Raw genomic sequence first — 15,643 nt, 5'->3', positions numbered from 1 at the left:
TTTCTGCAGTGCAACTGTACAACTACAGTAATGGTACTGTATACTATTTTCCAGACTGCACACTTGCCTAGAACATTGAAAGTACAAAGACACACCTGCACAGACTCAAATGTTCTGTATAGTTAATGGAAATGATGTCTTAAACTTCTAAGTGGGAAAAAATTAGTTTTATACCAGGAAGGGGGGGGGGATATTTCCCTCTGGAAGTTATGCAATAATTGCTATGCAATAAAGAAGTTACGTAATAATCTATATTTTTTATAGATCTGAGTAGATTTTTTTAAAATTTGGCAGTCTTTTATTAATCAAAATATCTGCTTAAATGTCTGTAAAGCTACCATTCAAATGAAAATAGTACCCAGAAGATGCATAAATACACTTTACATACCTTAAGTATGTAAGATTTATGAAAGGGATGAAGGTTGCAATCTTATTCAAACTTACCTGAGAGTAATGTATGTCATCTAACTATAAATCTGGCAATACTGAAACCAAGATACAGAACTGTCTGCCATTTTAGATGAAATTTGTTGGTAGGATGAACATCTAACCTTAATATACAATTCTTCACTAATGCTTAATTGATTCTACCCTCTTGTTTTGCTGGTGGAACATATGTTCCACCAGCAGAAGTGAGAGGATGCCAGTGGAAGTGAAGGCCACTAGTGGAAGGCCACTAGTGCAATGGCTGGCAGCCACCATCCACCAATGCCAATAAGGTGGGGTGGACTGTGGGAGGAATGGGACAGGTTGGGGGAGGAACCAGGGAGGGTGGGGCAGAGTGGTGGGAGGGCAGGAGGTGGGTTACCAATGGCACTCTCCTGCCCCAGTGTGCTTTTTCCCTCTCACTTTGGTTCTGTACCAGCCAACCAAAAATACTCATTGGAGGAGGCTTTCCCCAGGGTAATGGAACAAATGTTCCTTAGCCTGAGGAGAACTCTGTGATTGCCCCCCACTGTAAGATGCAGCACATGCTCCATTGGCATGGCTGGATTGGTGGTGGTGGGGATTTTGATAGGACTGAGCTGCAAGACATCTTCCCAATCTATATACGAGATATATTCGTATTATTCAGGGCAAGGTGGTATGTAAACTGAGGTGTACACTTCTGGGCTGTTCTACTTCAGATTGCAGGTATAAGCTCATATTTCAGATTGCTCCTCCATGGGAAAAAATACAGCATGCAGTAAATGAGAACACTGAAGGAAAGGCTTAGACTTCTCTCTGATTTTATGGTTTACTACATGCAGGATGTGTTTTGCATGGGAGAGGATTCAAAAATATGACTCCCTGCTTTTAGTCTGAACTAGAACAGTCCAGAATTCTACCACTGCACTCCGCATAGTAGACAGAAAAGCTGATAACATTATATTGCTTCTGTAACATCACAATCACCAGCCATCTTAAATGATCTGTTGTACAAAAACTCACTGGATTTACATTTCTGCAGGGCTGATTTGTTGGAATCCAGGGAGTGGCACCTTGGCAGAGTGGCCATGTCCACTGGCTGCCTCAGTTCTTAGGTGGCTGGCTGGCCCTGCAGAACAACACTCTACTGCACTAAGGTGACATTTAACAAGGCAGAGAGTGTAGGAAAGGGAAATGGAAAGTGGAAGGAAGCACTCTAGCCCACAAGTCTCATTTCCTTCCCCCACGTTCTCTCTCCCTTCCCTATTCTCTTTGCCTTTTGAGAGTGGGGAGGATAAGGAAGAAAACTTGGAGGAAGCATTGGGGAGATAGAGAGGAAGCACAGGGGAGATAGGAGTGACACAAGGGATGTGGAGGGGGCATGGGGGAGTTCAGGGTGATGGAGGAGGCAGGAGAGATATGAAGGGGGTATGAGGGAGATAGTAGGGGTGGCAGATATGGAAGAGATGCAGAGGAGGCACAGGAGAGATTGGGGAGAGATGGCAGGTAAATTACGGGCTTACAAATTTGCCTAATGTGCAAACAATTAAGCTTAAGATCTCAGGCAGAATGTAGCCTGGGTTGGGCCTTTATTTCTGCAATTTCATCCCCTATCCAACTCAGATTTTTTTCCAATGTGTGAAGAGAGAACTTCCCCAACACCCCAGTCCATTCACTGTGGAGTTGACTTGCTCTCTGCCAGAGGCTGCCTGCTCCTAAATCAGGCCCTCCGTCCATCTAACTCAGCAGACTTTGCCAGTCCTACCTGGAGATGCCAGGGACTGAACCTGATGTAGACTCTCCTTTGGAAGAAATATATAGTATAAATGTGCACTTGGGTGTTTTCTGGGCAAATCTCAAACCTGGAATACATCTAGACATGTCCAGGCAAGCTATAAAAAAGATTCACAGGAAGTCTTAGATTTTGGGTATTGATAAATACATTAATGTTTAACCTTAACATCTCTTGGAAATATAGTACAGTAAAGAAAACAAGTAGAGACTAGTGGCATTAGATTTACTTTACATGTAATTTAGGTAGACGTTTCCATAGAGAAGGCAAAGTGTAGGAGTTAATGTGCAAGAAGCCATTTGTGGCCCAGTACAAATGTTATGACTGCAATGTGTTCCCCACTGAAACAGTTTCTGATGCTACAGCAATATTTTATTATGATTATTAAGAATATTTATATACTGCTTTTCAGCAAGTGTAGTTCACAAAGTGGTTTACATAGTAAAATAAGTCAAAGGCAAGCAAAATAACGGTTTCCCCCACTTTTCCACACTGCTGATGTTGTTAAAAGTGGTTGAACGGTCAGCAAAACAAGTCCATCCAGGACCTCAGAGCCCAATCCTCTGCATGTCTACTCAAAAGTAAGTCCCATTATAGTCAATGGGACTTACTCCCATGGAACTGTGGATAGGATTGCCACCTCAGAGCCCAATCCTCTGCATGTCTACTCAGAAGTGAGTCCCATTAGAGTCAATGGGGCTTACTCCCAGGAAAGTGTGGATAGGATTGCCGCCTCAGAGCCCAATCCTCTGCGTGTCTACTCAGAAGTAAGTCCCATTAGAGTCAATGGGGCTTACTCCCAGGGAAGTGGGGACAGCAGTCCTAAACACACCTTCCTGGGAGTAAGCCCCATTGACTCTAATGGGACTTACTTCTGGGGCTGTGAACCCGCTGCTTAAATTTCGGGGAGAGGCCCAAGTATCGGTGCCCGGCAGGACAAGCCTCCTCCCCTCTCGCGCCAGGCGTGCTCGGGTGGCTTCTCTGCACGTGCTCAGAGGCACTCTTGTGCGGAGCCGCTGCCCACACGGCGGCAGCAGCCTCCGCTGCGAGCCGGCCAAAGCTCCACCTTTCCTTCCACGGGCGCGGTGGCGGTGGCTGCTTCCTCCTCGCGGCGCCGGCTCTAAGCCCACTCCTGCGCTCCCCCTTCCCCCAGAGCAGCGGCAGCATCTGCTGAGTTGTCCCCGCCCCCGGCCCGCCCGGAACGAAGCGGCGGCAGGAGGAGGAGGGAGGAAGCGAGGGCGGCTGCGGCAGCAGCAGCAGCAGTAGCGGCATAAAGCGGGTCTCGTCCCCCTGGCAGCGCATGGCCGCGGCCCCCCTCGGGCCCCAGGCGGGCTGCGTGGCGGCCGCCCGGCAGTGAGCGGCTTCCTCTCGTCCAGCCCAGCCCAGCCGCCGTCCGTGGGCGACGGAGGCACCACCATGTGGGGGAGGCTCCTCTCCGAGCTCGGGCAGGACGGCGGCGACTACCGAGCGGGTAAGGAGGGAGGAGGCGCTGCAGCCTGCCGGGCTCGGCGGGGGGGTCTCCCCGCCGGCGCTCTGGGTCCGTGGAGGCGGGCACGTCCTCGCCATCTGGCCGAGCGGGCGGGCGGGCGGGAGGTCACTGCAACGAACCCCGCACGAGGCACTGCGCGGTGCGGATCGCAGCCTCCCGCCCTCTGCGAGTGGGAAGGGAGGCGGCGCGCTTGGCCGGCGGCTATATTTAGAGCGCTCTGCTTTAATCGCCTTGCAATCCGGGGCTGCCCCCAGCCTGCGGCTTTCCGAGGAGGAGAGCAGCGCGCTCCGCTTCCCCCGAGCTCGCCTCCCTGCCCCGCTCGGGGCGCAAGCCGAGGCTCGTCTGCTGGGGAGTGAGCCCCGCGGTCCTCGGTGGGGCTTGCTCTCTGGGAAGTGCACTCGGGACTGCAGCCACAGAGCCCGGTCCTAATGCTTGTCTGGCCTGGCCACACTTTCCTGGGAGTAAGCCCCATTCACTCAAATGGGACTTACTTCTGAGCAGACGTGCATAGGCTTGGGCTGTAAGTCCTGTGGTCTTCAGTGGGGCTTGCTCTCTGGGAAGTGCAGCCACAGAGTCTGGTCCTAATGCTTGTCTGCTCAGGAATGAGTCCCATGGTCTTCAGTGGGGCTTACTCTCTGGGATGTATGCTTAGGATTGTAGCCTTACAGTCCAAGCCTAGGCACGTCTACTCAGAAGCAAGTCCCGTTGACTTCAGTGGGGTTTACTCTCTGGAAAGTGTGCCTAGGATTGCAGCTTTACCATCCAAGCCTAGGCATGTCTACTCAGAAGTAAGTCCCATTATAGTTAAAGGGGCTTACTTCCAGGAAAGTGTGGAGAGGACTGTAAACTCAGTTCGGGAAATGAATCTGGGGCTCAGGGAAGACCTCAGTGCAGTGCTGTTCAGCTTTTGCACTTGGCATTTAGAAATAGAAAGACTTTCTCTAGCCCTGGGACCCTCCTCCTTTGCAGAGAGTGCTTACGTGCTCTGCTTCCGGGAAGTAGTGATAACTCAGAGTGAGGGCTTTCTTTCTGCCGGAACTGGACCTCCAACAACCTCCCTTTTGGGATTTTAGTATCATGCCTGCTGTAGATACATTGTTAAAATCAGTGGCATTTACATCTGCAGTCGTTTTGCACCAGCCTGCTCACATGTCAGTATCATTAGTTAAGCTGTACTGTTCTCTCTCTCTAATTAAACTGCTTAAAATAGGATCCTTCTGAATATTCTTGCAGTGGTGGATAAACCAAGGCTTTAGCCATCATCAACTCCTGACTTTTTTTTCTACTAATATGGAACGTTTTTTTGCATTAGAGAGAATGAGCTGTACTTTGCTGTACAACCCTTTAGAATACATGAACGTTCTTTGGTTACTCTATGATTTACTGTACTGTGTATCAGGAGTGAGATATACACTATACCAGCTATTTTCAACCACTGTGCTGTGGCACACTGGTGTGCTGTGGGTGGTCTGCAGGTGGGAGTTTGGAGGAGGATCATTTGTTAGTAGGGCCACTGGGGGATTTGAGCCCCTGCTGTCAGTGCAGTATGCCTTGTCAAGTGTCAAAAAACTGTTCAGCGCCTTAACAATTTTAGTACCTCGTCAGTGTGCCCTGAGATGAAAAAGGTTGAAAATCACTGCACTATACTATATATTATATAGCTTTACATTTCCAGTTGTTCTAACGGAAAACCATTTTGTGGACCTTGCAAATTAGTTGTTTACCCCATTCATAATAATAATAAATAATAATAAAACTTTATTTTTATCCCGCCCTTCTCCCTAACGGGACCCAGGGCGGCTAACAACATATTAAAAAAACAATAGATTTTAAAAACATTAATACAAACAGATAAAAACATTTAAAAACACACTACAGGGCCATAAAAACAGTAGTCAGATTAAAAGAGTAAAAGAGCAGATCACCGAGGAATCAAGCCTGTAAAACTAAAAGATGTATAAAAAAGTTAAGAAGGCCAGAAATCAGAAGGCTTGTTTAAACAACAGTGTTTTCAGGCCTCGCCGAAAGCTCTCAAGAGAGGGAGCCATTCTCAAGTCAAGGGGAAGGGAGTTCCATAATGTTGGTGCCACTACCGAGAAGGCCCTATTTCTTGCAGCCGCCCCCCGGACCTCCTTGGGTGGCGGCACTTGCAAAAAGGCCTTCTCTGATGACCTGAGATGGCGAGCCAGATTGTACGGGAGTAGGCGGTCTCTTAAGATATCCTGGCCCAGAGCAGTATAGGGCTTTAAAGGTCAAAACCAGCACCTTGAATTGGGCCCGGAAACGAATGGGCAGCCAATGTAGCCCCCGGAGAAGCGGGCTGACAGAGTCAAACCGCCTGGCTCCGGTGACCACACGGGCCGCCGCATTCTGTACTAATTGTAGTTTCCGAACCGTCTTCAGGGGCAGCCCCACATAGAGCGCGTTACAGTAATCTAACCTCGATGTCACCGTGGCATGGATCACCGTGGCCAGGTCTGCACGATCCAAGTACGGTCACAGCTGGCGCACCAGCCGAAGCTGAGCAAAGGCCCCCCTAGCCACAGCCGCCACCTGGGAATCCAGGAGCAGCTGCGAGTCCAGGAGGACCCCCAAGCTGCGAACCTGCTCCTTCAGAGGGAGTGCAACCCCATTCAGAGCAAGTCGATAATCCAGCACCTGCATCGAGGATTTCCGAACCAGGAGAGCCTCTGTCTTATCCGGATTTAATTTCAGCTTGTTAGCCCCCATCCAGATCCTCACTGCTTCCAGACAGCGCTCCAGGCCCTCAACCGCCACCCTCGAGTCTGGAGGAAAGGAGAGATAGAGCTGGGTGTCATCAGCATATTGATGACACCTCACTCCAAACCCCCAGATGACCTCTCCCAGCGGTTTCATGTAGATATTAAATAGCATGGGGGACAGAATTGAACCCTGCGGCACCCCGCACCTCAAGGGCCAGGGTGTCGAACAGGCATCCCCCAGCACCACCATCTGGGACCGACCCTCCAAGTAGGAGCGGAACCACCGCAAAACAGTGCCTCCAACTCCCAACTCGGCCAGTCGGCCCAGAAGGATACCATGGTCGATGGTATCGAAAGCTGCCGAGAGGTCCAGCAGGACCAACAGGGACGCACTCCCCCTGTCCAGTCCCCGGCGTAGGTCATCCACCAAGGCGACCAAGGCAGTTTCCGTCCCAAAGCCCGGTCTGAAACCAGATTGAAAAGGATCCAGATAATCCGCTTCATCCAAGACCCTCTGGAGTTGGGCTGCCACCACCAGCTCAATTACCTTGCCCAGAAATGGGATGTTGGAGACTGGCCGATAGTTATTCAACACAGTGGAATCCAGGGAGGGCTTCTTCAGGAGGGGGCGAACCACCGCCCGCTTCAAGGCGAGCGGCAATGTCTCCTCCATCAAAGAAGAGTTGACCACCCTCCCCGTCCACTCAGCCAGTCCCCCCCGGGCCGCTCTAATCAGCCAAGCTGGGCAAGGGTCAAACAGGCAGGCAGACGGCCTCACACTCCAAAGGAGTCTGTCCACATCCTCAGGCTGCACAAGCTGAAAAGAATCCCACAATACTGGACAAGCAGTTGCCAAGGGGACATCAACAGACATTTGTTTACTTTTTAATTAAGGATCACAGCAGATATTTGTTTCAGTGAGTGATGAGATGATAGCAATTTCAGAAGTTATTTGCAGAATTTATGATTACTTCATAAAACACATTTATGTTGGTTGAAACAGTTGACTGATTTACTTCTCCTGTTGGTTCATCAGGCAATATTGTTGTACTTCAATATTCTCTAATCTAGAACCAAAAAGACTTTTTCAAGATCAAGAATTGTATCTTTCTGTATAGCTGTATAGCTCATTTGCTGTAATGAGGAACAGCGTTCTTACAATTAACTACTCATTTCGTTGAGCAGCGCACTAATTTGCCAGTTACATTAATGACCCAGTCCTATATGGCTTCTGCTGGTGGGATGGGCATGTGCACTGTTGCAAATGTGCTGTAAAGCATGTTGCAGCAGCGCATGGGCGCCAGCTGAAAGGCCTCTGCTGGCAACAGTTGGAGGCCAGTGCCCACCGGAGCATGTATGCAACTCTGTTGGGTGAAACAGGGGCAAGGGGAAGGTATTGCAGGGTAAGGGAAGGTGGGGAGGGGGGAGCGGGAACAGCGGAGGCAGTATCTGCCATATCCTATTCCCCCTCTCCAGTTTTTCCCGCTACATGGGGTGGCTCAGATTTGCTCCAGCGATGTCTCCAAGTAGCCATATAGAGGCTGCTAGGAAATGTCTCTGGAGAGGAATGTCTCCTTACCCTGAGTAGACCTCCAGAAGCCTCTAGTCCCACAGTGGATGCAGTAGAGGCTGCGTTGTCCCTGCTAGATCACAGCATGGGACTTTTGTTAGGATTGGACTGCCTGTGTTTAAAAATAGGTTACTTTATCCATTTTAGTGAAGCAGTCACTAGGTGTTGGTTGGGAAAACCCATTACTGTTTTGCATGCAGAATGGCTGAACACAAGTGTTGTTGCTATCCCCAATTTACATAGAAATTCAATTTTATGGTTCTGGTTTCTATAATAACTTGAGCTCCAGAAAGCAGGACTGTTGCATCTCACAAAACTATCTAGCCAATAATACTATTTATTTATTAGTCTATGTTTACAGTATCATTGAAAAATAATTGGGGGGGGGGGAGGAAAGTCAGAAATAGATCAAATCCATGTTATTTCTATCCCTGCAAGAAAATATCTAGAAGAAAAACAAGTGATGAAAAGAAGCTAGAGTCTTTCAGCCTTTCAGGACAAGCAGTAGATTGTATTCCTGAAGTAAAATATTAGAGAAGCTTGTGAGAAATGCACAATTATCTATTATAAAGAAGCAACTGTTACCCTGGACATGCCCAGTATTGTCTGATCTTGGAAGCTAAGCAGGGTCAGGCCTGGTTAGTACTTGGATGGGAGACCGCCTGGGAATACTGGGTGCTGTAGGCTTATACCATAGTCTTTCGAGACTGAAGGTTGCCAATCATTATGTCTGCAAGTTCTGTTATTACTAAATATATATCATTTCTTTACCTAGGCTGCTTAGATAGTGCTGAAGAATAAAACAGATTGAATCAAAAAGGATGTTGCTACAGGATAATAATGTTTTTCTGATGAACGTACCCCGTTGTCAAAGCTGGACATCTTTGTGCTATGACACTTTCAGTTTACTAAAATCTATATAATACACTTGAGGCAATGGTTATTGCCTCCAGAGTGCTAGAAAACAAGAAAGACAACTGCTGAATGTCTTGTGTTTGATTGGCTGAACCATCTAGAACAGAAGTTCTTTGAACCAATGAGATCAGTTTAATTATGATGGCATAGTAGTTTGGTAAGAAGTTTTATATTCATGGTTAACACTGTATTTCCTATTCTAATGGCTAATAACCCTTAGCTTTGAAATATGTGTGTGAAAGGTCCCTGTAATTGTTCAGTCTTATAACCATGACAATAGTGTCCTAAACATGGAATGGACATTCTCTGTTTTAAAAATAGTGCTTTCACTGTTATTTTGTAGAAAAAGGCAATTTGGGCAGCATATAGAGTATTATATTATGCAAGAATAAAGCGATGCTGCTGTCTTTGTTTTTTAGGTAGCATATTACCATGATTAACATCTCTACCAAACAAAAAACCCTACATCTGAACACTTGCTCAGGGGTGGCAGTTAATAAGAGAGATTAATAATTAGCAGCTTAGGTAGCTGAACGTTCATATTTTGCTACCAATTGGATATGTCCCATTGGTTAGAGATTTCATGACTCCGTTCTTAATGAAGAAATGAGACTGACCTCTTGGAACCATCACATAATTAAAGCAAACAACTTTCATATAATTCTTAAATGCACAGTTGTTACTGAAGTTGAGAGGGATTCAGATGTCTTTTCTCAAGATGGTATTGGTTCTGTCATTGGGACACTGCATTTTAATACCATCTGAAACCTTTAGATGTTACCTAGAAAATGCCATTCTTTCCACCAGTTAGCATATGTGTTACTCTTACTATGTAGAATGTAGTTGCATGAATGTCATTGGTCTCCTGTGATGCTACATATGATATCATAGTTATGACAAACAAGCCATGCTGTTTTACGGAAGCTAAAATATTATTACTTCCTCCTTTAAAAGTCAAACACCCTTTCCATGTACCATTTGAGAACGGCAGCACTCATGTAGGTATTTCAAAAAGAAACAAAAAAGTGGTGACCAAATCCACGCCATAGTAATGCAGTACTGTTTTGTGAACAGTGTAATTTAATTAAAAATTACATTTAAAGCATCGTGTTCCCCCAATGCACACAGACACAAATGTAATTCTTCCATGGTGTTTGGTTTGTAAAACAAACCCGATGAAATATTTATATACCATCTATATAAATTGCACCGTGGTGTATGGAAATTTAAAACAGTTATCAAACAGAAGTATCAAATGCTAAAGAATATCAATCAGACAATAATAAAAGCAGCTTAATACAGTACATAAGATGGGATGACACAAACCATTACTTTGAAGGCTTTCTGGAAAAGTTTTTAACCTGTCCTTGTAAAAATGGCTGGGAGTAGGCTGTACATCTCTTGGAAGATAATCCTAACGCTACTGCCACTGCAAAAGCCTTGCTCCTTGTAGGAACCTAGTGAGAATCTTTCTGTAAGGTTGAATTTGGACCAGCACTACATCAAAAGATCTTATCACTAGGCGGCTTACATAAGAGGAGGCATCCCTTGAGTTGAAATTTAGGTTAATTTGCCATATTCCAAATTATGTTCTGTTAACATTTTGCACTCATCCTACAGTATTTTTTGAAACTCATCCTAGACACATGACCCAACACATGAAAAGGTATGAACTATAAAACAGAAAAATGACTGTAAACTTTACTTTTGTCTTTGTGATTATTTTCCATTTTATATTCAAACGTGAGACCTTGTGAAAGCAATAAATTTACACAAGAAAATTTCCATAATTCTAGTAAGTCTTCAGACAGTATATGTTCAGAAGCTCTGTTTCCTGCCTATACATGAAGAACAGTTTAAAAAAGAACAAGGACTATTGTCTCCTATTAAGATCTCCTATTAATATACTCACTGGATAGCATTCCAGCAGTGTTCTCCTCCGCCACATAGTAACGCAACATGAGAGGTATGCTCCAGATAACAAGTATGTGCAATTGACTGATTTGTAAAGTCTTTTTTAAAAAAATTGTGCACACAGGTCTTTGTAATGCACCTGCCTTACCTGTGGTGTTATATACAGAGCGTGAGGTGGAGAACATACTTGTTTGAGGATTAGAGACTATAAGGTCCAGCTCTGAAGTGCCTACAGTATATAGTGTGCATCAAGGAGGCCAGTTTATATGCTGCAAAGCCTTCATACTTATATTCTTAAGCCTTCATGCTACTTTGGCCGTACAATATATGGCACGTTTCTCTTGTATAAAATATACAGTACAGTACTGATATTAGTGGTGTCCAATTTTGTGAAAATTTTAGCTACTTAATAATTGAGCAATAGTTAGGCCAGCAATTTTTCAACCTTATTTATTTAATTCATAATGTTTATACCCTGCCTTTCCAAATGCTCGATGCGGCTTACAATACTTGATAAACACATAATACAATATAAGATTTTAAAAAGTAAAATTTTTAACATTTAAAATCTAAAACATAACTTAAAAGCCAACATAGCAAACAATATAACAATTCTAAAAATCAATTGGTGATAGTAAGTAAAAAAGCAATACATAACAAGCTAAGAAGACATGTAAATATATGATAAAATCAACAGGCCAAATAAAAACCACCAGGAATACCCCACCCTTATCCACCTCCTGAAAGCTAATGCAAATGAAAATGTTTTCATTTCACGACACATTGAGAAGGTGCTAAAATTATCAAGGCATATCATCAGTTTTTTTGACAATTGACAAGGCACACCACACTCGCATCCCCCTATGGTCCTGCTAATATATGACCCCCACACTCCTGCTGCACACCTGCAGACTGCTCACACCAATGTGCTGTGGCACAATGGTGAAAATTGCTGATTAGAAACTTGATCCACAAACTTACCACAAGGCAGCTGTTCGTAGCATTATTATTATTATCGTACATAAATAATTACCTGAGCATATGGGTTTGGTAATACATGACAAATTTGATGAGTTGACAGCATTTGCTATCTCCTGAACATTGTATTTTTTTCTTGACAGATTTCCAGTACAAGTAGCATGAAATGAGAGATAGCAGCCTCACAAGTAAATTGTGTTGTCATAATTTGAAATGCAACAAGTGTAGTGAGATCACAATTTATGAGCTGTGGGGTCTCATGAATTGCATGACTGTATGAAAGCATAAAACAGCTGCTGAATGTGTACTATATCAATGAAGATAACTGGCTAGGATCATTTAAGCCCACTTTTGTCTTTTGGGTGGGATGGATTGGGGTGGTGAGGGAAAGATCAGGTAGTATTTTTTATCCTTTTTGAGTTCAAAACAAAAATTGGAGCCCTGCAGGTGAGAATGCAACAGGCGTGTTGGTCTGTAAGAATGCTGGCATGTCTATGCAAGAAGACGAATTAATGGTGAGTTAATGAAACCTGGTATATAGTGTGGTACTGACCATGTCTGGCACCCTCAACCTCAGGTTCAGATTGTACAATGCAATCAATCATTTGCTAGCAAATTGCCACTGAGAGATCTGGGGGAATGCCCTGTAAACTCAGAGTTCCCTCACTAGAACTGTGTCTGCATTACCAGATTTCTGCATTTTGGCTTGTGTGACTTTGATTCTCAAGGTTTATAGCACATCTGCCTGTTGTCATCAACTCTTTCCTCTGTCTTCAGTATCCTAGTGATCAGTTCTTTCACTTTCATTGTGTTTTGTAGATACATACTGGGGGAGTTGTGCTGCTGCTTGTTGTGGGAGAGAATTGCTTCTCTTGTAGTCTTCCCAGTTTGATCCCTTTAATCTCTTTTGAAGGTTTTGCTCTTGGATAGTGTTGTAACAAACATGCATGGGTGCACAGTTGCATAATGAATAAGGAGGGGAGAAAATAAACCTCAGAACAGATGGAGGTTCATATGTAGTACTGACATTTGTACAGGGAAATGGCCCAAATGGGGCAATGAACATAGTAGACTCTATTCACACATACTATCATTTATGATGGCTGATTTTGCTGCTCATGTGTGATTGCCATCTTCATTTATTTAGTAATTACATATTTTTCATTCGTTTTGTTAATCAGCAGGGGAAGAGATTTAATATTGATGAGTTCATCACTTTCTTCCTTAGTATTAGTGACTTGGAAAAAGTATTCCCAATTATTTGCATTTAATGACTATGGTCGCAATCCAAAGGCACTCATGTGTCTGTGCCTCAGGAGGAAGCCGTGTCGGTGCACCAACACACTGAATCCAGCCTCCATGGCGGCTTCCTCCGAGTGCCTTGTGTTGGCTTGAATGTGCCAACACAAGGCTGTGAAGTAGGCGAGGGAGGCGTACCTGGGTGGAGGGAGGGAGGGCGGGCGGGCGGTGGGAGGCCCTGGGGGTGGGCGAGCAGGGAGCCGGAGGTGGGGCTGGGATCCAGCAGTTATGCCGGATCCTGGCCCCTGTTCCCTGGGAGAACAGCCACTCCACTCTCCTCGCACTTGTGCCAACTCAAGAGGAGACCCATAGGGGCCAGCAGTCCTTATCCTGAGGTAAGGGGAAATGTTTCCCCTTGCCTCTGTCTGAGCTGCTTATGGCCACTATCCTGCACTGGATAAAGCGCAAGCCTCCTGGATAGGATTGCGTCCTATGTATCTTAAAGTTAAAACAATTTTTGTAAAGTTCATTGTAAAATAAAATCAGAATTGTTATGAAACAGTGGAGAATAAAAAAGGCCATTCATTATGCACTGTGGCTTAACAAAGACCACAGTATTTTCAGTTGCATTCATATGGGTTTGGCAATGAACTATTTTTAACTCTGTATGTAAATGTGCATTTAATAAATGCCACATAACAAAATTGTTTAAATAGAATTGGCATTTATGAAATAATGAACTTACTGATATTATGCACAGAACACAATTAGTTTCATATCAAATGCTTTTCCAGCATATTGTGTCTTACAGTGGCAATTCAACTTAGTAGATGAGAAATCTCTTCAGTTGCTCTGGAGTCATGAAGGTCCTGAAATGGTTTAATGTGCCTAGGAGCAGGTGTCTCACAGCCACTGTTGGAGAAAAACCCATTTGTTGCTGATAGGCTATAATAGGAGGAAAGTTGCTTCTATACTTGTCTCTGGTATCAACTGCTTTGTCTTCCACATAACTTTAGACTCCTATCTTTGGTTTGTAACCTGAGGTCTAAGAGTTGAACATGAAATCTTTCAGTCTGCTTGTTAATACTAATGGTGTCCTTTACTGCACAGTTATGCTTACAAAGATTTAGTTGGCATTTCTTATAAACCTTTCATGGTTCAGTCAGAATAATCTACATTATGAAAACTTAACCAACAAGGTCCAACTCATAACATGTTTTGGGTTTCTCTCCTGGTCTTTTCCTCTTTGGCACATATGATTATGTTTAATTGTAAGTACTATAGTGGGACTATCTTTTGCATAATTGTATGGAATATTGGTTCATGTGTTCTAAATGTACATGTAAACAATTATGGTAGATCTGTATAAGAAAATGCTTTATTCACTGAGCAAAATAAAGATTTTTATTTTACATATGCCAAGTAGCAGGCATTTGTTTTCGTCTCTCAAAAAAATTGCCTGAGTTGTGTGTGTCTTTTACTGATGCAGTTTTAAAAGATGATGCAGAAGGCTGTGCTTTCTCAAGGATCAACCCTTTTAATTTTTTTGTTGCATAGATGTAGAGTCATGACAGGCTGCTATGCAGGGCTTTTGCTGACTGCAGCAGAGGTTTAATTTTATAAAATTATCTGACTTTCAGTTTCTGTAGGTACAATTACACATTTTAGAAAGGTGCACTCTTGCTGGATGTTGCTAAATATATTGAAAACGGGAGTGCTTAAATTATTTTTTTGTAAAGCTTTGAGCCAAATGAAAACAATATATTTGTTGAGGCTGAAAGATTATTGCATTTCAAATCTTAATTTCAGAATATTTTGGTTGGAAATTGGCATTTTGGTCTTGGAGACTAAGAAGTTGCTTAAATATCACATGAACATTTGTTTCTGGTGCCGTCTTAGTTCCCTATTGCCTGATTCATGTGTTACATGGTAGTGTAGTGTGGTCACTGTTTAAAATCTCACAGTTCATCTCCTTCATGGTGCATGGCAGTTCAGTTTACATATCTTTGGCTGCAATCCTAATCACACTTTCCTGAGAGCAAGCCCCATTGAACAAAATAGGACTTACTTCTGAGTAGACCTGGTTAGGATTGTGCTCTTTGTTGCATTTCTCTTGTGCGTGCTTTGGCAGATGATGGGTGTGGTGTTGGTATGGGAAGTAAGGATGATTACCTATTCTGTTTTTACTGGGGCGATGTTAGACTGGACCGTAGGGCTACTATGTTTGTTGATGTCTCTAATGGTTTGTAGAGCTGTCTGTCTGTAGGGTTTAAGTGGTTAATAAACAGGAACAGGAACTTGCTTTCCAAGATTTTCAAATGAAAAATAGAAAAAGTGATTTTCTTCTTTCCCCTGTTCAGTTTTAACAATATAAAAATTAAACTTGGTGAAAATGAGGCCGTGTACAAGACCACTTAAAATGACAAATTGAAATGCATCTCATAGAAATGGCAGCACATTGTATTTAGTTTCCAAGTGGGATCAGGAGTGCAGTGATATTCATCTTGGTGCGTCATCAGATACTACCAGCTCTCCAGTGCACTGCCACACCTTGGGTTTGTAAGCTACTATCATGCAATAAATGTCTAGTTGCATAATTGCAATCTGAGGCCTAG

At 44.0% G+C, this 15,643-nt stretch overlaps 1 protein-coding gene across 1 annotated transcript in view; it reads left to right on the top strand.

Annotated features, from left to right (window-relative positions):
• The first annotated feature begins 3,502 nt into the window (after positions 1 to 3,502).
• The window catches only part of CEP85L (centrosomal protein 85 like), a 111,961-nt gene continuing 99,820 nt past the window's right edge, over positions 3,503 to 15,643 (top strand). The window contains exon 1 of the mRNA XM_066613800.1: positions 3,503 to 3,671. Within this exon, the coding sequence (XP_066469897.1) occupies positions 3,617 to 3,671 (55 nt within the window). The 5' untranslated portion in view covers positions 3,503 to 3,616. The remainder of the gene's footprint in view (positions 3,672 to 15,643) is intronic.

This window comes from Tiliqua scincoides, chromosome 1, assembly GCF_035046505.1.
Source record: "Tiliqua scincoides isolate rTilSci1 chromosome 1, rTilSci1.hap2, whole genome shotgun sequence".
In the NCBI taxonomy this organism is placed as follows: Eukaryota; Metazoa; Chordata; class Lepidosauria; order Squamata; family Scincidae; genus Tiliqua; species Tiliqua scincoides.
Note: the sequence above shows the minus strand (reverse complement) of the source record. Positions and strands in the feature narration are given on the sequence as shown.